General features: G+C 35.5%; 3 protein-coding genes, 2 long non-coding RNA genes and 4 other non-coding genes across 11 annotated transcripts; 2 read left to right on the top strand and 7 right to left on the bottom strand.

The window, feature by feature from the left end:
* Nucleotides 1-3,732: 3,732 nt before the first annotated feature.
* Nucleotides 3,733-4,415, bottom strand: LOC148582987 (uncharacterized). The gene is made up of 3 exons (XR_015909418.1): nt 4,324-4,415; nt 4,126-4,176; nt 3,733-3,961 (listed from the first exon to the last, which is right to left on the bottom strand). It is a non-coding gene; the product is annotated as an uncharacterized LOC148582987 (long non-coding RNA).
* Nucleotides 4,416-7,037: 2,622 nt separating this feature from the next.
* LOC148582986 (uncharacterized) lies at nt 7,038-7,714 on the bottom strand. Its single transcript, XR_015909419.1, has 3 exons — nt 7,629-7,714; nt 7,427-7,477; nt 7,038-7,277 (listed from the first exon to the last, which is right to left on the bottom strand). It is a non-coding gene; the product is annotated as an uncharacterized LOC148582986 (long non-coding RNA).
* A 2,573-nt stretch (nt 7,715-10,287) lies between these two features.
* On the top strand, nt 10,288-15,128 carry LOC132166675 (uncharacterized). 3 transcript variants are annotated; one of them, XM_059577533.2, is made up of 5 exons: nt 10,400-10,488; nt 11,622-11,865; nt 11,988-12,088; nt 12,400-13,311; nt 13,979-15,128. In XM_059577533.2, the coding sequence occupies exons 2-5, from the start codon at nt 11,841-11,843 to the stop codon at nt 14,870-14,872; spliced, it is 1,932 nt and encodes a 643-aa protein (XP_059433516.2). In that variant the 5' UTR covers nt 10,400-10,488; nt 11,622-11,840; the 3' UTR covers nt 14,873-15,128. The 3 variants fall into 3 exon arrangements, with proteins under 3 accessions (XP_059433514.1, XP_059433516.2, XP_059433518.1); XM_059577535.2 differs by lacking the exon at nt 11,988-12,088; XM_059577531.2 differs by lacking the exons at nt 11,622-11,865; nt 11,988-12,088 and having other exon boundaries at nt 10,288-10,488.
* A 1,582-nt stretch (nt 15,129-16,710) lies between these two features.
* PLSP1 (plastidic type i signal peptidase 1) lies at nt 16,711-19,769 on the top strand. Its single transcript, XM_059576953.2, has 5 exons — nt 16,711-17,280; nt 18,163-18,300; nt 18,967-19,053; nt 19,275-19,342; nt 19,437-19,769. The coding sequence occupies exons 1-5, from the start codon at nt 16,777-16,779 to the stop codon at nt 19,567-19,569; spliced, it is 930 nt and encodes a 309-aa protein (XP_059432936.2). The 5' UTR covers nt 16,711-16,776; the 3' UTR covers nt 19,570-19,769.
* A 408-nt stretch (nt 19,770-20,177) lies between these two features.
* On the bottom strand, nt 20,178-21,978 carry LOC132166175 (uncharacterized). Its single transcript, XM_059576952.2, has 3 exons — nt 21,091-21,978; nt 20,753-20,938; nt 20,178-20,653 (listed from the first exon to the last, which is right to left on the bottom strand). The coding sequence occupies exons 1-3, from the start codon at nt 21,538-21,540 to the stop codon at nt 20,375-20,377; spliced, it is 915 nt and encodes a 304-aa protein (XP_059432935.2). The 5' UTR covers nt 21,541-21,978; the 3' UTR covers nt 20,178-20,374.
* Nucleotides 21,979-22,779: 801 nt separating this feature from the next.
* LOC132166813 (small nucleolar RNA Z43) lies at nt 22,780-22,875 on the bottom strand. Its single transcript, XR_009438615.2, has one exon. It is a non-coding gene; the product is annotated as a small nucleolar RNA Z43 (small nucleolar RNA).
* Nucleotides 22,876-23,458: 583 nt separating this feature from the next.
* LOC132166809 (small nucleolar RNA snR60/Z15/Z230/Z193/J17) lies at nt 23,459-23,548 on the bottom strand. The gene has a single exon (XR_009438611.1). It is a non-coding gene; the product is annotated as a small nucleolar RNA snR60/Z15/Z230/Z193/J17 (small nucleolar RNA).
* A 72-nt stretch (nt 23,549-23,620) lies between these two features.
* On the bottom strand, nt 23,621-23,703 carry LOC132166819 (small nucleolar RNA U83). The gene has a single exon (XR_009438621.1). It is a non-coding gene; the product is annotated as a small nucleolar RNA U83 (small nucleolar RNA).
* Nucleotides 23,704-24,050: 347 nt separating this feature from the next.
* On the bottom strand, nt 24,051-24,149 carry LOC132166815 (small nucleolar RNA Z43). The gene has a single exon (XR_009438616.1). It is a non-coding gene; the product is annotated as a small nucleolar RNA Z43 (small nucleolar RNA).
* Nucleotides 24,150-24,502: the final 353 nt, after the last annotated feature.

The raw sequence follows: 24,502 nt of genomic DNA, 5'->3' as shown, positions 1-24,502 counted from the left end.
TTTTATTGCGTTTACGAACAAATAATTATATATATCCTTGTTTGTTCTACTTGTGACTAGTTATTTAGGATTTTCATTGATGAGACCGAGTACTTTACTTTTAGTTGAACAACGTTTCAATTACATTTAAGTTACAGACATGAGTGATTGCAAAGTACTTGTGCTCAAAAGAAAATTGTAGCATCTCAAAGAGTGGTACAACCACCCCCTCAAAGAGTAATATGGTGGGCGACCACTCCTAAGGTGTTGGTTGACCACTTTAAGTGGTGGTTCAGCCACCCACTAGTTCCTTTTTTTAAAAAAAAAAGGTTTATGTAGCTCAATTCAAGCAATTCATTTTGAAAGAACAATCAAAATATTTAGAATTGTGGGCCCGTAATCCCTTGAAATTATAAGCCTTGTATTTGTTTGGAATTGCAATAAACCTCAATCCTAGGCTGATCACTAGTTCTATGCAAAACACCCATAATAACTGACCCATAATTTTTCAGACTCAAGGATATATAGGATCGAGATTGAGACTAGAGAAGAGTTAAAAGATTTGAAAGAGATAGAGCCAACAAAGCTTGAATTTCAAAGTAGCAAATCTTTTGGAATGGGACCGGAAATCTTGAGAGACAAAACACCCCTTACATTGCGCCCGCCGGTAAAAATTAATGTTAGACCCATCAATCATATCTTTGATTCGATTTATTTAATTAAACGGTTAGACTTGTCCATTATAATCCGCTAATTTCGTGTTAAATTTGTAAGTAGTGTAAAAAAAAAAATGATTTGGTTAAGAAAATAAACAAAATATGAAAGAAAGATTTATTTGATAAATTCTTGATCTGCATAGATTTATTTTGAAAAGAAAATAATGGAAATTTAGATATAAACTCCTTAGGTCAACGCGCATTTATTAAAAACTCCCTAGGTATTTTGTTTTGGAAATTTAGTCCCTAGGTCAATCGAAACTACAAAAAACTCCTTACCGTTAAATATTTTTAACACCCGTTAAGGCCACTCAAAACTCCACGTTTTACTTGATTAAAATATTAAATTTTTATTAAATTAATTTTAAAAGTTAAATAAAAAAATAAAAAAATTGAAGGGAGGCCAGGGGTTGTGGTGCCACCCCTGGCCACCCCCCCAACCCCTATGCGGTGGTTGTAAGCCACCCCCAGGTGGTTTGGGGTGGCCTGCGGGCCACCTCAAGCCACCCCTGGGGTGGCTCGAGCCACCCCTTGGGTGGTTTGGGGTGGCTCACGGCCACCCCTTTCCACCCATGGGGTGGCCGTGAGCCACCCTAAGGTGGCTCACGGCCACTCCTTTCTACCCATGGGTTGGCTCGAGCCACCCCAAACCCAATGTGGTGGTCGCGAGCCACCCCAAACCACCCAAGGAGCCACCCCTTGGGTGGTTTGGGGTGACTCGTGACCAACCCATGGGTGGAAAGGGGTGGCCGCGAGCCACCCCAAACCACCCAAAGGGTGGCTCGAGCCACCCCATGAGTGGTTTGGGGTGGCCCGTAGGCACCCCAAACCACTTGGGGGTGGCCGCAAGCCACCCCAAGGGTGGGCAAACCACCCCTAAGCCACCCCATAGGGGTTGGGGGGTGGTGCCACCCCTGGCCACCCTTCAGTTTATTTATTTATTTATTTTTAAGATTTTTTTAAAAATTAAATTAAATTAATATTTTAATCAGATAAAACAGAGAATTTTGAGTGGATTAACGGCTGTTAAAAAAATTTTACGGTAGGGAGTTTATTGTAGTTTAGATTGACCCAGGGAGACAATTTCAGAAAAAAAAAAACACCTATGGAGTTTTTAATGAAGGCGCATTGACCTAAGAAGTTTATATTTAAATTCCTGAAAATAATTAATAAAACCTTTTGATAATGGGTGAAAATAAATATGTGATTTTGATGTTTTACAATATCTCTCAAAGTATTATATATTGGACCCAAACACGTGTTATTACTCTTAAAAAAAATGGAAAGGTTCACATATTTCCCCCTCAAACCACTCTTCAATTGACAATATCCCCAAACTTTTAATTTGAACAATGTCCGCTAAACTACCAAAAAATTAACAATATACCCCAAGGCCAGCAAAAAGAAAAAAATTGTCCTAATTTTTTTTTTCCTCAATAAGACAAAACTGCTACAATAAATTCCAATATATATATATATAAGAAGAAAAAAAACTAAAAAATTTTAGGGAAAAAATCCACATACACCCATTAAACTACCATTCAATTGACAATGTCCCCATTTCCCAAACTTTTAATTGTAACAACATCCCCTAAACTAGCAAAAGATTTAGTTGTCATCTTCAACAATGTTTCACTTACTTACTTTTAAGATATAGACATGATTGGTTGCAAAGTACCTGTTCTCTAAAGAAAATTGTAGCATAAAGAGCTTAATCGGTATATATTAATGTCCGATGTGCTCAAAAGAAAATTGTAAGAATAAAATTTGAGAGCTTTTATCCTTATTTGGAAGCAAACTTGTTCTTCTTTTTGCATTCCGTACAAATTCATGTGCAAATTGTTTTTCCCATTTATATACTTCTTTTCCACAAAAAAAAAAAAAAAAGAAAAAAAAACAGAAAAGAAATCATATATATTCATAATTAATATGTATACTTCTTTCCCACAAAAAAATTAAGAGAGGCATGATACATCATTTTATTAGGGTTTTGCATTAGGAAATAAAAACAGATCAACATATTTTTAAAGCCTCCAAGTTACACCTAAAAAATTGTTTGGAGTCCAAAAAGTCGGGTTACAGGGGTTTAACACTTAGGGAGAGACTGTTGTGTTGTGTTTGGCATTACAAATTTTTAAATTAGAGTACTGAAATTGGATTAGCGTTATGTTCAGAAAAGTTTAACCATTCATTTTTAATTCTTTTCCACAAAAATCAAGAGAGCTGAGGAAGAGTTCATTTCCATCTTAATATATAACTCAGGCCCCACCAGTTTGTGCAACTTAATTGATCATGGTTACAAGGGGGTTGAGTTAAGGAATAAGGGTTCGTTTGGGATTGCGGTTTCAATAAATACAATTTAAAAAAATGCATTTTTGAAATCGTTATTTTTTAAAATCACAAATGCGTTTAGTAAAACATGTTAATTTTTTTTTTTTTATCAAATATTTGTTATGAAAAATCGTGATTTTGGTTTAAATTCGCATTTTTTCAAATAAGCATCCCTTAGCCTGCTTATAGAAATCACATATTTTTTTTCCTATTTTAGAATAAGTATTTTTTAAATCGCAATGCCAAACACTTTACATCTTTTAAAAACGCAGATTATTTTTGCGAAATCGCAATTCCAAAAGCACCTTAAGCTCCAATTTTGATTTGGATTAATGATTATCCTTAACATGGGTTAGTTTTAACAAAAGAAAGTCAAAATATAAATGTCGTCTATATTATTATTTGGAAATTCCTTAGCTAGGAAAGATCATAGTCCTAATAATACCATTGCAACAATGACTAGAAATTAATGTTGAGATAACTGTTGTTGGACCGGAATTCTTTGTAATTGCTTAGCCGGATTATTGTTAATATGGCTAATTATATATCCCCATCCATTTAGCTCGGTTATAAGATCTTTAGCCGAATGGTTATTTAGTTGTTGGAAAATTTAAGAAAGAGAGAGAGAATGAGAGGGATAAAGTTATTAACCATTACATGAGCCTGAGGCTCTTATTAATGTAGTGCTACAATATTGTTGTGTTGGTCCAAACTAGATAAGCTGGAACGATCGAGTAGCACCAATTTGTAGGAGCTGGAAACAATTTAGCAAGGATAACGACATAAACATGTGTCATTTGGTTTTTGGTAGAAAAAGCACAACCCATACGATTTTGCGCCAAATTTTTTCTTACAACCAGCGTCGCATGACTTTATCTGGCAATTTCCTCCTCCATATAATGCTTTCTGACACATGCCACCGGCATCTATCCCGCCTGCATGCATTCATCCAAAAATGTATAACATGTCATCTGAAAAACATGTAATATTATTTGAAGTAACGACTACTTTTCGTGCAAGGTATAGAATAACACAAATATTATTATTTATTTTTCATTAATAAAGTTACATTACATGGTGTAGCAAGTGAGATACATACCCAATCCTTTGATCGGTTCCTCATGCGAAGTAGCAACAGATTCACCTTTAGCTATAGCCAAAAAGACAAAACAAGTTAAACAAAAAGAATCATGCTTAGTTTACCACTTATTTAAATAATAATAAAAATATTTTACGTCGGCTATCATATATCTTCGCATGCATTTGGTATTAGAAAGAAAACGATTTATATACATACCATGAGCAATGAAGAGAAAGAACAAAAGTATGGCAGAAACGATGACGCTTTTCATGGTTTTTTTTCTTTCTTCTTTTACAAGTATATGCTTTTGTTTGACAAGCAGTGTGATGTGAGTTTTTGTGTGTAGTGGTATTTATAGAGAGAAATTGAGGAACAAAATTTATCGCTTTTTAAGTTACTAGCTAGATCAAGAGTATATGTACAATTTCTCATACATTCGTTTTCAAATTAATAAATGCTTGTGATTTCCTCAATTTATTGCTTTTTAGTTACTAGATGAAGATTATATGTACTGTGTACAATTCCAAGACATTTGCTTTCAAATTCAATGGTTTTGATTTTGGTATACTAGCATTTATAGATTTCTAAAATATAAAAACTATGATAAATTAATTCTGAGGTAGTAAATGGTAAAATCCAAGTCATTGAGATTTGAGAAAATCTATAAAAAATTCGGAATAGGATCCTCTACATTTCAAAATCACTTTATTTCCTCCATTTAGTGCATTTTGAAGGGTATTGCATTTAATGCACTACCCTTATTAAAACTTTTGGACAACACTACCCTTCAAAATGCACTAAATGGAGGAAATTGAGGAATTTTGAAATGGAGAGGATCCTTCCAAGAATTGTGTATCAGTATATATATATATATATATATGGAAAATATTAACGAGTGCGATAAGTTGGGGTTTGTTTTTCTACTTGTTCCTTAAGAAAACAAACATATGCATTATGGTGGATATATCAAGCTTTATTTATTTATGCATAAATAAAGTCTAGTAAAAAAATTAAGATGAAAGATTTAGAATATGAAACATAGATATGTACAAATCTTTTTGTACCCACCTAAATCGTAATTTACCTCCTAAATATTAGATGACTCATATATATATATATATGGGACCCAAATACGTGTTATTACTCTAAAGAAAAAAAAAAAATGAAAAGGTTCACATATTCCCCCTCAAACTACTCTTCAATTGACAATGCCCCCAAACTTTTAATTGGAACAATGTCCGCTAAACTACCAAAAAATTAACAATATACCCCAAGGCCAGCAAAAAAACAAATTATCCTGATTTTTTTTTTTTTTTTTTCAATAAGACAAAACTACTACAATAAATTCCTATATATATATTTGTTTTTTTTTTTTTTAAGAAAAAAAAAAACTAAAACATTTTAGGGAAAAAATTTACATACACTCATTAAACTACCATTCAATTGACAATGTTCTCCCCTCCTCAAACTTTCAATCATAACAACGTCCCCTAAACTACCAAAAGATTTAGTTGTCATCTTCAACATTGTTTCACTTACTTACTTTTAAGATATAGACATGATTGATTGCAAAGTACCTGTTCTCTAAAGAAAATTGTAGCATAAAGAGCTTAATTGGTATTAATGTCCATTGTGCTCAAAAGAAAATTGTAAGAATAAAATTTGAGATCTTTTATCCTTATTTGGAAGTAAACTTGTTCTTGTTTTTGCATTCCGTACAAATTCATGTGCAAATTGTTTTTCCCATTTATATACTTCTTTTCCACAAAAAAATAAATAAATAAAATCATATATATTCATAATTAATATGTATACTTCTTTCCCACAAAAAATCAAGAGAGGGATGATACATCATTTTATTAGGGTTTTGCATTAGAAAATAAATACAGATCAACATATTTTTAAAGCCTCCAAGTTACACCTAAAAAACTGTTTGGAGTCCAAAAAGTCGGGTTACGGGGGTTTAACACTTAGGGAGAGACTGTTGTGTTGTGTTTGGCGGTACAAATTTTAAAATTAGAGTACTGAAATTGGATTAGCTTTGTGTTCAGAAAAGTTTAACCATTCATTTTTACTTCTTTTCCACAAAAATCAAGAGAGGAAGAGTTCATTTCCATCTTAATATATAACTCCAGCCCCACCATTTTGTGCAACTTAATTTATCAGGGTTACAAGGGGGTTGAGTTAAGGTATAAGGGTCCGTTTGGGATTGCAGTTTCAATAAGTTCAATTTTAAAAAATGTATTTTTTTAAAATTGCATTTTTGAAATCGCTACTTTTTAAAATCACAAATGTGTTTGGTAAAACATGTTAAAAAGTATTTTTTTTTATCAAATGTTTGTTATGAGAAATCGTGATTTTGGTTTAAATTCGCATTTTTTCAAATAAGCATCCCTTAGCTTGCTTATAGAAATCACATATTTTTTTTTCTTCCTATTTTAGATTAAGTGCTTTTTAAATTGCAATGCCAAACACTTTACATTTTGCGATATCTTTTAAAAATGCAGATTATCTTTGCTAAATCACAATTTCAAAAGCACCCTAAGTGCCAATTTTGATTTGGATTAATGCTTATCCTTAACATGGGTCAGTTTTAACAAAAGAAAGTCAAAATACAAATGTGGTCTATATTATTATTTGGAAATTCCTTAGCTCGGAAAGATCATGGTCCTAATAATACCATTGCAACAATTACTAGAAATTAATATTGAGATAAATGTTGTTGGACCGGAATTCTTTGTTATTGCTTAGCCGGATTATTGTTAATATGGCTAATTATATATCCCCATCCATGTAGCTCGGTTATAAGATCTTTAGCCGAATGGTTATATAGTTATTGGAAAATTTAAGAAAGAGAGAGAGACTGAGAGGGATAAAGTTATTAACCATTACATGAGCCTGAGGCTCTTATTAATGTAGTGCTACAATATTGTTGTGTTGGTCCAAGCTAGATAAGCTGAAACGATCGAGTAGCACCAATTTGTAGGACCTGGAAACAATTTAGCAAGGACTACGACATAAACATGTGTCACTTGGTTTTTGGTCGACAAAGCACACCCCATGCCATTGTGCGCCAAATTTTTCTTTACAACCAGCGTCGCACGACTTTATCTGGCAATTTCCTCCTCTATATAATGTTTTTTGGCATATGCCACCGGCATCTATCCCGCCTGCATGCATTCATCCAAAAATGTAAAAACATGTAATATTATTTGAAGTAATGACTACTTTTCGTGCATGGTTTAGAATAACACAAATATTATTATTTATTTTTCATTAATAAAGTTACATTACATGGTGTTGCATGTGAGATACATACCCAATCCTTTGATCGGTTCCTCATGCGAAGCAGCAACAGATTCACCTTTAGCTATAGCCAAAAAGACAAAACAAGTTAAACAAAAAGAATCATGCTTAGTTTACCACTTATTTAAATAATAATAAAAATATTTTACGTCGGCTATCATATATCTTCGCATGCATTTGGTATTATAAAGAAAACGATTTATATACATATATACCATGAGCAATGAAGAGAAAGAACAAAAGTATGGCAGAAACGATGACGCTTTTCATGGTTTTTTTTCTTTCTTCTTTTACAAGTATATGCTTTGTATGACAAGCAGTGTGATGTGAGTTTTTGTGTGTAGTGGTTTTTATATGGAGAAATTGAGGAACAAAATTTATCGCTTTTTAAGTTACTAGCTAGATTAAGAGTATATGTACAATTCCAAGACATTTGTTTTCAAATTAATTTAATGGTTTTGATTTTGGTATACTAGCATTTATATAATTTCTAAAATATAAAAATTATGATAAATTAATTCTGAGGTAATAAATGGTAAAATCCAAGTCATTGAGATTTGAGAAAATCTATAAAATTCCAAGAATTGTGTATCAGTATATATGGAAAATATTAATGAATGCGATAAGTTGGAGTTTGTTTTTCTACTTGTTCCTTAAGAAAACAAACATATATGTGTATTATGGTGGATATATCAAGCTTTATTTATTTGTGCATAAATAAAGTTTAGTTAAAAAAAAAAATTAAGATGAAAGATTTAGAATATGAAACATAGATATGTACAAATCTTTTTGTACCCATGCACCTAAATCGTAATTTACCTCCTAAATATTAAGATAACTCATACATCAAGAACTTGCCAAATGAAACCAACATCTCTTTCCTGATTAGAAGGATTGTGATAAAAGATGGTTCCAGACAAGTTTGAAGCTCTCCTTTAAGAGTGGTCAACCCTATTTTACCTTTGGAAGGGAGAGAGTGCTTGACCATCCTTTGAAAGTGAGAGATGGTGGGTCAATACTCCACCAAACACTTGTGGGTGGTATGAACACCCACCAATAGCTGAGAGGGTGGTGAAATCACCCCTAATGGTTTAGTGAGGTGGTGCAACCATCCTTCCAATTACTCGGCAAGGTGAAACAACCACCCTATAGTGTTCGGTGGTGGCTAAGATGGTCTGACTACTCCCTCAAATAGTCATATGGCAGGCGGCCACTCTTAAGGTTGTTGTTAACCGCTTTAAGTGTTGGTCCAACCATCCACTAGCCTATATAAGAGATGTGCAAAAAAATGACGTTTTTCTTTTTCTTTTTTCTTTTTTCTTTTCTTCTATAAAAAATAAAAAAAAAAAAACAAAAAAAAAAAACAACAACTTACTTCGCTCAATTTAAGCTACTAATTTTAAATGAACGGTCAGAATATCTAGAACTGAAGGCCCTCGTAATTCTTTGAAATTATAAGCCCTTGTATTTGTTTGGAATTGCGAGGGACATCAATCCTAGGCTGATCACTAGGTCTATGCAAAACACCCATGATCACTAACCATACATTGCTTTGTAACCTCCAACTCTTATACCATAATAGAAGGTCGTATTGGTCTCTAACAAGCTTATATTTTAATCTAATTTTGTGTTCCTAATTAATGTGGCGGTCTATTATTGGTAGCTGTAAAGGACCAGGTCCTTATAGAAGTTAAACTCATTAATTTCATGTCGGAGATTTGTGTCAAAATTTAATTATCAGTCATATTCATGATCACATAAATTTTGTTGGACAGAGATTTCTTCCAAACTGGATTGGAGGAAATTCTTTTAACATATTCTATAAAAATGACATGTGTCCTCTACATGTGAGAAGCACATGTTTTTTTTAATTGCAATGACAAAGTTGGAAGAAAATTTATTTAAAAAGCAGCTCATGCTAATTAAAAAACATATACCTCTCACATGAAAAGTGACACATGTCATTTTTATAAATGACAGAGTTCTCTTTCAAACTGGATTGGAGGAAATTCCTCTAACATATTATATAAAAATGACATGTGTCACTTTTCATGTGAGAGACGTGTTTTTTAATTGAGAAGCACATGTGAGCATGTGAGAAGCACATGCTTTTTAAATAAAATATCTTTCAATTTTGTCCTTACAATTAAAAAAAGCATATGATTCCTACATATAAAAGACATATATCATTTTTATAGAATAGGTTAAAAGAAAACTCTATCCGGCTCACCCCACCCCAACAAAAGTGTGGCTTGTGGCCACCCGGCTCTTTATTTTCTTTCTGTTTTTTAATAGAAATGACATAATGGTACTTTTATGTTATTTTTGTTATTTATTTGAGAATAAATTAGAAAAAAATAGGCAAAAATCTTATATTTAAAATCTTTCTGAACTCAATCTTAAATTTATAAAATTAAAAATTGAGAACTAAAGAGTAAATTGCATAAAACATAGGAGGGTCCTAAATATGTTTTAAAAAAATCTAAAAATTCCGTACAAATAATAAAATATTTAGAGAAAATGACACATTTTCCCGTCAAAGTAACACTCAATTCGCAATGTTTTCCTCTCCCTCCTCCCCGAACCCCCAACAACAAAAAATTTGCAATAAATTGTGTATTTTTTTAAAAAATATATATATATATATATTTGAGAATAAATTGTGTATTTTTTTAAAAAAAATATTTGTATCAAAGATCCCACCCCAAAGGGCCAAAAAGAAAATGGCGGGGAAAAATGTGCTTTCATGCTTTGTGTTAAATTGTTCACCTTTACTTAAAATGCTGGCGTGGCAAGACCTTCACCCCCAAATAATATATTCTTATTTTTTGCTTCTCCTGTCTCGAGCCTCAACATATTATCCAAAATCTCAGATTCTGAATAAGTATTTGTGGACGAGATTCTCTAGTGGATGACTGGATGTCACTACACCAACACCAACATCACTACGCTGTAACGCTGCTACTACCACTGCCAGTAGTATATGGGCCACATGCACGACATTCCAGCCAACCATGCACGAATTTCTCTCACTACTCCTCTCTTCCCTCTCATTGGAGCTGTCCATCTAAAGAGGTACCAGTACTCCAACAACTTCTTCCAGTCATTTGCAATTTTCCAAGCAGATTGTTTGATGTCTATATAGATAAAAATCTTGTTTTTTTGAAATGGGTCATTGGCATTTGCTGCTAATTGTTGGAATTCATGTATTGTATGGATTGCTTGGCCAGAAATCGGATATTCTTTTCTTTTCTTTTTTTACCAAGTGTTTGTATTTAATTAGCTTCGAATTCTGGTTCTTTATGGCTTCTGCACAATTGTGTCTTATGGTGTTTGAAAGAGAGAGAAAAGAAAAAAGGTTTAATTGGGTTTTGTTATAGTTCAATACCGTATGGGTTTGCTGTACTTGTTGTTTGGAACTTCTGCATTGGCTTCTTACTGAGGAGTACTGCTTAGGATAGGGAAGAATGGCTCATGATTGTCTCATAATAGGAGAATCTTCAGTGTATTCTCATAAGGTTTTCGCAAGTAGTCCTGGGGATTTCCGTTTCATTTTGTGATCAAACTTCACAATTCATATTTCGTTCATGTCTGGAAGCAGGTTGGAACTGCTTATCCAGTTGAATCCAGTAGATGAACGTAGAATTCGATCTCTGTATGCTGGATATTGGACATCTAGCGACCCATTGTAGCATATCATGACAGTCAACGGTTTCATCCCAATGGATTCTCCTCTGTCTAGTTCTGGCCCTGTAAAAGAATTTGGGTAGTTACTTGCTTCGAAGGAGACCATTCAATCTCATATTCCATTGGAAATAATATTGTAAAAGCATTATTAGCTACAAGTTGGAGGTATCATGATATCACAGAAGTGTCCAATAATTAATTTGAGTGGCATCTTTTGTTGCATACTCAAACTGGCCAAATTACAATTGAATATTATCTAGAAACAAATACTCTCATAAGCACTCAGTTTAATTGCCGTGAAAAACATAATGGACTTAAATTTCAATACTTTGTAAACCATTGTGGAGGATTCAGTGCTTATAGGACTTCTTAAATACCCACCGTATTGATTGATTTAGATACATTGTTTCTCCTCTAGTTGGCTTGTTTATAGAGTTCCAAGTCTTATTTGGTGGCTGCGATAATCAAAGTGCTGGAAAGCTAGTGAAATCTTTGTTGATGTTTTGGTGTGATCTTTCTAGGTTCCACCTAGGAGGGGACACTTCTTTAATCATGTGTCAAGAGTATAAAGCTGGGGCTTTATTTATGGTATGGTAGCCAGAACACAGAAGTCCGACCAAGGTAGAAAGTAGTACAGTAAGGTGTTGAGAAGCAGGTAGAGGGATTGGGAATTTTGGCTGGAAGAGGGCCTGTTTTTTCATCATGGGTAGGCGCCAAGAGGGAACAATTACGAGCAAGAAATGTATGGAAGCATCACCAATCATGGTACTTATTACATGAAATTGTTCATTTATCGAGTTAATTTCATAAGTCCAGTTGCCTTGTTGCAGCTTTATGTTTGATTTACCAAATATCTTATCTGCCCCTCCTTTCTTGTTTGTTATAAGTTAAGGAGAAGATCAAGATGTCCCCAATTCTCTGCAGCAGTTATCGTAGTCGCTTAATCAGCCCTTTGTTGCTGCTGAGTGCTTGGCTCCCTCATGACAAAGTTAAATGTGCACTAAAACTTTATAAATAACTAAAGTTGCTACCTTCACTTTGCTAGGAAATTTCGATTATTGACTTCAGACACTTGTATCTTCTGTTAGATTATAAATGCAGTTACATAGTCGTTCACCTTAGTCCATTAGAGATCAGATTCAGAAAAGATTCTGTAAATTGTTGATTAGTGATTTTCTTCACATTCTTATAATATGTGTAGATTCAGAAATGTAGATTCAGAAATGTGGTATAATATGTGTCTGTATTCGCATGTATTAGTGATTTTCTTCACATTCTTATAATCTTTGACATTTACAGGAACCATATCTCCACAAAGAGGACAAAACACAGTCAATGTCAACTTCTGAAGATTCACAAATTCAATCTGGCTGCCCTATCTGTTCGGGCAACAACAGTTGCCAAACAGTTCGTTCAAGAACAAAATTGATGAGTGTTCTGATAGAAAAAAGGAAGCCTCAAGAAGCCCATGCTGTCTTCAACAGTATTACAGAAGGCGGACATAGGCCGACTCTTATAACATATACAACTCTTGTAGCTGCCTTGACCCTGCAAAAGCGTTTCAAGTCTATTCCTTCACTCATATCTAAAGTGGAAGAGAATGGTATGAAGCCCGATTCAATCTTCTTTAATGCCATGATCAATGCTTTCTCTGAATCTGGAAAAGTTGAGGAAGCCATGAAAATCTTTCACAGAATGAAGCAGAGGGGTTGTAAGCCCACAACCAGCACTTTCAATGCCCTAATTAAAGGGTATGGAATTGCAGGTAAGCCTGAAGAATCTTTGAAACTGTTAGAGCTAATGTCGAAGGAAGAAAACATGAAACCCAATGACAGGACCTATAATATTCTTGTTAGAGCCTGGTGTAAGAAGAAGAACATTACGGAAGCATGGAATGTGGTATATAGGATGGTGGCATCTGGTGTGCAACCTGATGTTGTCACCTACAACACTTTAACAAGGGCTTATGCTCAGAATGGGGAGACGAGGACGGCTGAAGGGATGATACTGGAGATGCAGAGAAACAAAGCAGGGCCTAATGAGCGTACTTGTGGTATAATTATTGATGGGTATTGTAAAGAAGGTAATATGACAGAAGCCCTGAGGTTTGTGTATAGAATGAAGGATATTGGCGTACATCCCAATCTTGTTGTTTTCAACTCGCTTATCAAAGGATTTCTAGACATTAAAGACAGTGATGGAGTTGATGAGGTGAGTTTCCCCCGGTAATATCATCTCATAGATAACATTCTCTCTCTTAGTAGAGCTTTACTCTTCAGTAGATTCCTTCCTAGAATCAGGAATAACTATTTGTCATTCGCAAACAACTTCAACTCTATTGAGTTTATTCTAAACTTCTTTCGTAGCTATATCTTTTTAAATAAATAGGATTAAGCTTGAGAGTTTATGCGGTAAATCTAGATGTCATATGGCCTTTGAGGATGGAGAAGAAGGATTATGTCCTTAAGGTGGAAGATCACTTGGAAGTAATTAATAGATAGAAGATCACAGTACAAGGTGATCAAGTTTTTTGATATGACCAATCATAGTCATACCAGAAGTCAGGAGGCAAGAAAACAGTCTTGTCCCATACACTCTCTGGTTATGAGCTTGCTACAATCTGCATGGCATCCCCATAAATTGAAACATTGGTTATCCCTTGGTAGGACCTGGGACTTCAACTTTTGTTTTATAAGTTGGGCTGCAATCTAAGGATGTATGATGATAACCCCTGGAGAGAGAGAAGTTCTATCACAAGAAATAGAAAATTCATGTTTATGTTAGTTATAACACTCCATAGGTACCACAGCATAATGAATTTCGTTTCCTCTTAACTGTTTGCATAAGCATTTACTTACAAGAAGTATAAACTGCACAGGCACTGACATTGATGGAAGAATTTGGGGTCAAACCAGATGTGATAACATTTAGCACCATAATGGATGCATGGAGCTCAGCCGGGCTCATGGACAAGTGCCAGGAGATCTTCAATGACATGAAGCAGGCTGGCATAGAACCTGACATCCATGCATTTAGCATTCTTGCCAAAGGATTTGTGCGCGCTGGGGAGCCTGGGAAGGCGGAATCACTACTGACTTCCATGGGCAAATCTGGCGTACACCCAAATGTTGTAATCTTCACTACCATCATCAGTGGGTGGTGCAGTGCTGGTAAAATGGAGCGTGCTTTTAGATTTTATGAAAAAATGTGTCAAATGGACATTCCCCCCAATTTGAAAACTTTTGAGACCTTAATATGGGGATTCGGAGAAGCAAGACAACCATGGAAAGCAGAAGAATTGCTCCAGATTATGGAAGAGAAGGGTGTGGTTCCTAAAAAGACCACCATCCAGCTTGTTGCGGAGGCTTGGCGTGCCATTGGTTTAGTGAGCGAAGCCATGAGAGTTTTGAATTACTCCGAAAGAGAATGCAGAGTTGTACAAAATCCTAAGAAGGGTGAGATACCAGAGGAGAGTTTGAGGATTCACAAGAAACAAAACGTTAGTGCTGCTTATTCTAATCTTTTGCATATACCTGGAGTAGTTGCAGCTAATCAAAACGGGTCATCTATGGCTAACATAAGAAGCAGGCTGGTGCTAAAAGGATCTGAGATTTCATCTGAGAGTATGAGGAATGTTACTATTTCCATGGTTCTTGCTCGTTCTTATGCATTTGGTGTGCAACCAATGATTATATGTAGGAAGCAGCTCCAGAGTCAGGTCGGGATATGCAGACATTTTGTAAATACATGTGGAGCAGTGTTCATAAACTGATGAGCAAGATTCTATTTGGTGGCTGTGGTGATCCTATCTTCCACCCTGTGTAACTAGATTCTATTTGGTCACTCTAACTGAGGTGTGCTGAACTGCCGAAAATTATTTCTGCAGGAAGCTAGACATACTACATTTACGTTCATTTCTTTGGGAATGTATCTGCTTACCATTAAATGTATTATAAATCAGACCTAAACAATTATACTTACCAATTTTTTCATTAGTAATGAAAAACTTGTTACTGTGAAAAACAGAGATTTCAGTAACCAACTTGAATGTTTCCTTCTCTGCTACCATTATTGGTTCGATAAATACCTATTGATATAGGTATTAGAATACCATTTCAATCTAAAAGCTTAAAAACTTTATATTTTTAGGTTTAGGTATACATATTAACACAAAAAATGATTTTAGATGAGGAAAACCAGCTGATAAAGGTTCATAATTTTGTTTTACTGCCAAACAATATTTTTGCATGAATTGTAAACATAATGTATAGCTGAGAATTTAAACCAGCCACAACCACAACCAGGGTCTTGCAAGTTGTAACCATTAGATAAAAAACAATGTTTCTTATCCCCACAGCCTATTGTAAGTGATTAGTTAGTTATAACTTCCACTTGGCACTTTGAAATTTTTGTTCCCATTAGCTTTAATGAAAATAAATATTTTAAAAACTTTCTTTGTTTTTTAAGTTGAACTTACTTTTATCCAGTTTCATAGTACAATTTTAGGTAAAAAAAAAAAAATTATATATTTTAGAAGTCTTTTTAATGACTATTACAACTAGAATTAATAGGCTCTTAAATTAGATCTTGATATACCGACCCGACTGGCCCTGAACTAAGGAGACCCATCTGGACCAAGTAATCAGGTCCAAACCACATATGCCAATGGACGAAGCAAACTAGCTAGCCAGCTGTTCAAAGAACAAAAGGGGACATGTTGGCAGGAATAACTGCTCTACTACCTCATCTCAAGATTCCCAACTATCCCGATATTCTTAGCAACGAATCAAGCAATACCCTTAACCTGCCAACATGCACGTAGCACTACATAACATTTGAAAACAATTGTAAGAGGAAAGGATTTCGGCGCCACTACCCTGTCAGGATTATATCACACTAGCAAATAACAATGAGTAAAGGACGCACCTCACTAGAGAATGTAAACTGAATGCTACGCTTGACTAGGGTCGTACCTTATTGGTGGATGACACTTAGTAAGAGTCATGCAAGGAGAAGAAATACTCTTGAGTAAGTAATGGAAGGTAGTCATATCAAGTACATACATATACTTCCTGGATACTTACTACTCTAGTATTTTCCTATCCATCATTAATAGGAAAACCCTTATTGACTTAAACATTGAATATATTTTCGGTCAACATCTCTGATAAGCTTCTGAGCTCACTTCCTACCTTTCTCTCACAAGCATTTATAGTCTAAATCAGTCGTGCGATCAACTGCATCATCATATCTTTAATTTATATTTCTATATGAATATTGATAATTAAAAAAGAAAAAGTAAATAAAGTTGTAAAAGAATAAAGAGCAAGATTTATGGTGTTTTGAAAAAAATGAATAGCTAATTTTTTTAGAAAAAAAAAAAAAAAAAAAAAAAAAAAAAAACGTTGTTTTGTTAAGAGTGTCTCCCCAACAATTTTAGTTTTGTTGATGAAAGAATGAGGCGTTATAAAATAAATAAATAAATTGGTTTACGTCTGTATATTGAAAAATGTTAAAGATGCCCCTAAAGATTACTCTAAATAGTAAATGGCCATAACGAGAGCACCAGACAAAGCCTAACCTGAAGCAGAGGATCTCCACCCCCACAATATAAATACAGTATAACTTCAACATTCCAAGCTCTCGCAAGCCTGAGTATTTGCTTGACAAGAAGAGATGCTATCTCTTCATGTCCTCCCCCAATTATCTTCCATTCAAAAACCTATTTTCACCTCAACCCAATTTCCCAAAAGCCCTAATTTCCCAGTCCTCAAACCCACCACACACACCCACTTCACCTCTCTTTCCAAAACCCCAAATTTCTTAGGGTTTGAGCTACAAACTCACAGAACCCACTTCCAAAAACTCTGTTGCTATGCTTTTAAGGACTCTGGAGAAGATACCAATGTTGTTCTAGAGTCTGATAGTGGAGGAGGAGGAGGAGGAGGTGGTGGTGGTGGTGGTGGTGAAGGTGGGGACGAGGGGCAGGCTGGGAAGAAGAGTGGGGGTTCTGGGCCTTTGCCAGAATGGTTGAATTTCACTTCTGACGATGCGAAGACGGTTTTTGCGGCACTGGCGATATCGCTGGCGTTCCGGTCATTTGTGGCCGAGCCGAGGTACATTCCTTCGTTGTCCATGTATCCTACATTTGATGTCGGAGATCGAATTGTTGCAGAAAAGGTAGGCTTTTGGTTGTATTGGTGAAAATGTGATTATTTGCTTTTGATTATGTGTTTATGTTGATGATATTTGGATAGTATTCATGGCTTTAATTGAGTTAGGACCTGGATTGCGCTGTTGCTATTTAGAAATATAAGGTAATGTTTATGTTTGAGGTAATATTATTTTGAATTGTGAAACTTTCAATGAGAACAATAATCTTGGGGTTTTGGAGTTGCAATGGTATGGTCCGTATGGATAACCCCAGTGGATAAGAAAAAACAGTCTTTAAAAATCTGGGAAAACTGAAAAGTAATAGACAGCCTGTGATGGGGGAGCGCATAATTGATTCTTGTTAAAGTCAAAGGTAACTTTATTTTAGTATTGTATTTTTAAGTGGATCATTAAGTAGTTTATTTAAATATGAGATCAATTGGTGATGATAAATGGAAGGTGATAAGGGGACAGGAAGTACGAAAGTTTCACTTTGGGGGCATGCTTTTGGAAGGAGTAACAGAGGATTGACTTGAGTGTAGAATTGTTTTATAGGGTTCCTTAGTAAGTGACTGTAACTGATAAAGTTTGTTTCTATTATTGTGATATATGTAAAGAATGCCAATTGCAAAACAAGCTTTGGTATTTTGTATTTATGAAGCTCCTTAGTAGGAAGAACTTTCAATCTGTAAGCTGTTTGCTGGAATTCTTAATTAGATGTGCATGGGGTTTAGTGAGACCACCGACAGCTCTCTTAAATATGAAAATGATATGAAAATTATAAGCTTCAATTTTTATTCCAAAACATTGTAACCAATATGCCTTTATTATAATTGTGACGTGACTATTTGATGAGATATTTAATTTTGAAGGGCATCATATAACAAATATATGTCTTGACATTCTCAGGTTTCATACTATTTCAGAAAGCCGTGTGCAAATGATATAGTTATATTTAAAAGTCCACCAGTCCTTCAAGAAGTAGGATATACTGATGAAGATGTCTTTATCAAACGAGTGGTTGCCAAGGGAGGTGACGTAGTGGAGGTGAGATCAATAGATAAGGACATTTCTGCAGAAAATTCTGTGGTGTTTTTACGGTATTTCATAATTTTTGAAACTGTCATTTACATCACTCCATTGTTGAAATATTGTTGTGGTGTCTTGCAATGTGTTATTGCTAGAAAGTATAAAAATTAATGAAAAACAGAAAGTAACTGCCGAGGAAATCTTCCATGTCATCTTAGGATTACCAGATGTTTAAGCATTACAAGATACATTTATACTTGAGCATCTTTTTTGTATCATTTCCTTTTAGTTCTTGTATATGTGTGTAGGTGTGTGCACACATTAAAAATTCTAACTGTTTGACTTATTTTATATATTTGCTTGTTGCAATTCTTGTATATAAATGGACACAAGTTAAACCTTACTTTTATATGTCATCTTATTATTCTTGCGTGTGTGTGTGTGTGTCTACGCTTAATTGTAGATTAGATATCTCTGTTGATAATGAATTTTTGGGAACCCTTTTAGTCCTGCACAATAAAACTCGTCATCATACCAACTTGTCAGACTTCAACTTTGACTCTCAAGTCTTAAAGTTAAAGGACATAGGAGAGAATATGTAAATGAGTCCTTATTTACCAAGCACATATGTCTTTTGATATCTTGATTGTTACAATCCATCTGTGGATAAATGTCTGCTTGCAGGTTCGTAAAGGAAAGCTTGTAGTTAATGGGGTTGAGAGAAATGAAAACTTCATCTTTGAATCGCCTTCTTATGAAATGAAACCAATTGTAAGTATCCCCCTTCACGTTTTTCCTTCTCACCTCAATCCCGGGAAGCATATTCACTGTAATGTCTGCAGAATTGGAAATTTTGAACCAACCTTAAGCCACAAGAAAATTATCATTTGGGCAAGAAATCGACGGTGTCTTATTTTTAACCATAAATTGTAAAATTTTGGTAAGCACCATTGATTTCAGAACTCTTATACTGATGGGAGTTTATGTTGCAGCGAGTACCGGAGAACTATGTGTTTGTGATGGGTGACAACCGGAATAATAGTTACGATTCACACGTATGGTAATGCATTGAAATCTCAACAAGTTCCCAGTTTCCTGGATTCTTTCCCTTCTCTTTTCTTATTTTTGCTCATTTTTGAAATGTGTTTTGATAGGGGTCCACTGCCAGCCAAGAATATAATAGGAAGATCAGTACTTAGGTATTGGCCCCCAAACAGGGTAGGTGGCACAGTTCTTGAGGCTGGCTGTGCTGTTGACAAGCAGGAGAGCAGTCCAGTGACTGAATAATTGGATTATGACTTTTGTGCTTATCCTTTTGTTGCCTCTTTTGGTATCTCCCTTCATTGTGCACAACCACATTCTTCACCTTCCAATTTCCTTTAATGCCTGTTGTATAAAAGGAAAAGCTTGATATTTGTATTTTGATGGGCTTATTTTTTTTCAAAAGCCCTAATTATCAATCTTAGATGATGTAAATTTGCATTGAATCGTTCTCTTTTAACTTTATTAGATATATATTCCTAACTTCTCTCTCACATACACTCAAAATATATATATATAAATCTTCGAGAAAAGGGTAGCATATGGAGGGTAAGGAGTATAAGCATTTGTCAAATTGGGTTTCGTACATGATCTGAAGTTCATTTACTTCCAAAGAAGCCTGGATATGGAGGGCAGATCTAATCTCATATACTGAGATACTGCATGCTTAACATTAAGATGGACCTTCACTCACTTCTTGGGGCCGCCAATTACATATATAAAAAGAAGGATAAAGTGGAAGCATTTGTGGATGTGGGTATCTCTCAGCAAATACAGGCTTTGTATCACAACCTAATGCAACGGGAAAGTGCGAAATTGTCGTATGGCAACTAGCAAAAGAAGGCAATACGATATTACTGCGCTTTCTTCTCCTCTTCGTCTAGAGTTAAAAATTATAGACTAGACCTCCAGAATCTCTACAAGTTACAGCTCTTCATCGGTGGCAGTGGTCTCTGTAACATAAACTATTGTCTTCTAATCGGATAGTAAGGTGGTGGATGGCTGAAAACAGCTACATCATCGATCATTTCAAGAAAACCTTCTCTCTCACTCAATCATATGTACATGAATCTTCTTTCAATTTGATGGGTTTGTTCTTACGAGAGTCGATAACCAAAGAACACGAGATATGCCTACGATGGTTTGACCTCACCAATTTTCCAACCACATTCCCTCGTGACTTGACTTCAAAGGCTAGCATCATTCGAACTTCTCCATTCTTTTCTGAGACAATTAAGCTCGCCCCAACCCCATATAGAGGAACCATGTTTCCTTGGAGGTTCACAGACACTGTTCGGTGGCTCTTTCTCGGTTGATAGTATTTCTTCAACTGTAAAATACACATGCAATGTTTTATCATATTGCTCTGTTTTTCTATCAATAGTGTTTATCAAAATCCGACACCGATTGGCAATGCCAGAACTCTTACCTCACCAGTTGCTGCTGCAAGCTGTGAATACATAAGATTGACAGGCGTGGAGCTGACATGAATGCCGAAAAATGTAGCTGGGTTATAAACACTCATCTCCACTGAAGAATTCATTGTCAGCATCTTGGTTGGGACTCCCGTCGAGTCCGATCCTTCCCCGATATAAAAATTATGCACAGTCAAGCGCTGGAAGAAAAAGAATCTCCATGACCACGAGAAAATATGTACCAATCAAAGATAATGTTTTATTTAAGAAGAAAAAAACCCATCACCATCGTCTCAGTAATCCCAAAGCACAACATGCAAAATGGGGTATAAATTAAGCATTTTCGCAATACCTTGACACTGACGCGAGCTTTGTACGGCCGACTGGCACCCCAAAGAATCAAACAGAAGACGCTGAAAATGGCAACAAACCCAAGCACCGCAATCAGAAGCTGGCAACTCCTCGAAAGCCCTCGACGATCACCATAGAGCTCGTCGTAGATCCCTTCCTCTTGAATCACGTCGCAATTGGGCAAGCCCTTGTCGTCCCGCTTCCGGTCGGGCTTCCCGCCGGAGAAGCGGCTGGCGGAGGAGGAGCGTGAACCAGATCGGAAGGTGCCGTAAGAAGGGTGCGAGGGGCTGTCCATTGGGCTGTTGAAGGCCGGCGTGGCATGCGCGGAGGACGACTTGTCGCCATCGTCGTGGGAGTCACGCGAGGGGCTCTGCACGTAGTACACGGCGCGCTTCGGTGACCCATGCGACGACGCGTCTAGGCTGGTCACGTCGGAATCGGTGGCGTGCATCGTTTGGGGTTTTGTAGGAGATCCGAAACCACTGAATTTGGAATTTATCGTGTGGGGGAGTGAAAGAGAAAGGAAGCCAGTGGTGGGAGTAGTTGAGGCTCAGTGTTTCTGTCATGCACATGTTGCGCTCCAGCTTCCCGACGACCGGCACTCTAAACACGATGCCAAAAATGTCCTATTCCCACGTTCCTTCACGTACACATAAAAATTTCTACTTCATTCATTTCAAAGATTTATATCAAATAATTTCCTTAAACGTTACAATTCTTTACACTAAATTAATTAAGGAGACCGCTTATTCATTACTCTCAAATTAATATTTCTCATTTCTATGCGAAAACCTATGTTTTAAGAGCAACTGCCGCTTTAACAAATATCTTGTTATTCTCTCAACAGAGGAACCTAGGACGCTCATAATCATGAGAAGTTGTTGCATTCTCATCAATCCACAACTTCTCATATTTTAAAGAGAAATGCTTGACTTAATTAAAAAATTCATCCTTTAATCATTTTAATCCTAGGCAACATAGCTCATTTTTCATAAAACTATTAATTTATTATTTAAAATTTATTAATTTTAAAATAAATCATGCCACTTAAGATTAAAATAGTCAAAAGATAAACTTTTTAATGAAGCCAAACATTTCTCTATTTTAAATATCAAGGATTACAAAATATCAGCCACAATGTCATTATGGTCCAGATAGTGAACATGTTACATCAATTTGAATAAGGTGAACTACATCTATTATACACAAACCCTAGAGGACGACACTTGTCAATTCACACGTAAATTGTACAAAAATGTTGCAAAATGCCTCGAGCTTCTTCCATCTATTATAATGACATTTACACTGTTTCATAGACCATCCATAAGGCGGAGATAGGCTGTGGCACAGCATTAGCTACCAGGGAACTAGATAACAAATGTAAGAGATGTCTTCCAATTTATTTGAAAGAAGAATTGCAACTCGGCCAAAAAATGCGGTTGAAAATAAGAAAAAAAAAACATTACACAGATTAGAAGAAAAACCATAATCGTTTTTAGTAACATAATCCCAAGCCACATGCTCCAATGAGTTGCAGAAATTCGAAAAAACTCGATGACAGAAAAAGAGAATTTGGAAACAAATTCCGTACCAGTAATCACAAACTGGAAAAAGAACTAATCAGATGCAATACATTTTCAAAGACTTGACTTAAATTTATTTAAATGTGTTGTTTGTTTTACAATTAATGGGACTCAGAATATGGGTGGTGATATAACAGGATGGTCGGCAAGGCAAAATCATGCCATTACGACGAACGAGACCTTTCACACACTCATCACAGTCCCTTCAATTCCATCTTCAATCTATGAAATTCAATTAAAAAAGTGAATTAAGATGCATGTTGAGTGAAAAATCAAGTGAAAGAATTTGATGGTTTTCTGTGCAAAAATTAAAGGTAAAAAAGCCCAAAAGATTGAAAGAGATTGGGCAGAAAACGTTCAGTAATTTCACTCCGCGTGAGCCAAACTAAAAGGTAGAGCAGCACCCAAAGGAGTATATCTATACATAATATATGAATCAACTATATCATAATCTAAAAATAATAATTAAACAAAGAGATGTACAAGGAATAGAAGAGGGATGAAGGAAGGATTTGGCCTCAGAAAAAATTAGTTTATCAACATCAAATTATTCAGACATATGCTTGTCAAATTAGGTAGTTTAAAATCATTGGCCAATCCACAGAACATCCAAACTAAACCTAACAAAAAAGGTAAGCATTTCAAGTAATGTTTTCTTCATGCATTATATGATAACGGGTATATAATAAACACAGTTATTTTCCACACCACACAGCAGCAGTTTCAAATACATTAGACAGAAATGTTAATCGAAGTTTGGATTGGAGAAAGAGCATAAGAACAATGATGGGTCATCAGATAGGAGCGAAAGACTTGCAATTTGATAATCACAGAGTATCATCTGAACTATGCATAGTAGATCATCACACGACCCATATGATCAAAATATTAATTTACCAAATTCAAAAAAAAAAATCAAACATTTAATCACAACATAAACAAATTGAAGGCCTCAGAAGGAAGGCAGTAGTGTTTAATGTAATCACGAATTGTCATACAATGCGCAAACACCGTTTGTTTCATCATAGGCGGCAGTTGAATCTTACAACAATTAGCACCCAAACAAGGAATTAGCAAAGCTTTTACATATCTGCACCTATGAAATTTAATGCATTTTCCTCCATTTTCTCAACAAACAAACAGCATGTAGAGTTACTTAAAAAATTGAAAACTTGAACAAAAAATAAAAAGGCCTCATAGAGAAGATTAGGTTGATCAACATATATGATTCAGACATATGCTTGTCTTAAAAAATATGTATTTAATCATCGGCCGACCCAATATGCGAATCAAAATCACACCCAAAAAAAACCAAACAGATCCAAAGCTTTCAGATTCCAAAAATTTACAAGAAAATAAATCTTTTTGCCATGTAAGGGGGCTCAGAGTATGGGTGGTGATATATCAGTATGGTCGGCAAGGCCCAATTGAGCCAATTACGACGAACGAGACCTATCACATAGAATCGTCACCGTCCCCTTAGCTCTCAACAAACAAAAATTAAAGAACAAAAAGATTAGAAAATACAGAGAAACAATTCAAATATCGGATCTGAAAAAAGTAAAACAGAAGGATCTGAAAAAAGGATTAGAGACGAAGGCTGTAACTTGTGGCTTCAGCTGCCCTCGCTGCTACTTATAAAGAGGCGCCAAGAAAGGTTCTAGGGTTTGCGTTGTTGCCTTGTTGGTAGGGTTTTGCACTTTTGCTTCGGTTCTGCTAGAATACGAGCGAGCCTTTGGGCTGGCAGCCTAGCACTAACATGGGCCACGAAACGGTGCGCTTTTGAAGGGGCTTGGGCCGTAAACAGCAAACCTAATCTTTTATTACAGA

Source organism: Corylus avellana, chromosome 11 (assembly GCF_965113065.1).
Source record: "Corylus avellana chromosome 11, dhCorAvel1.hap1.2, whole genome shotgun sequence".
Taxonomy (NCBI): Eukaryota; Viridiplantae; Streptophyta; class Magnoliopsida; order Fagales; family Betulaceae; genus Corylus; species Corylus avellana.
Note: the sequence above shows the minus strand (reverse complement) of the source record. Positions and strands in the feature narration are given on the sequence as shown.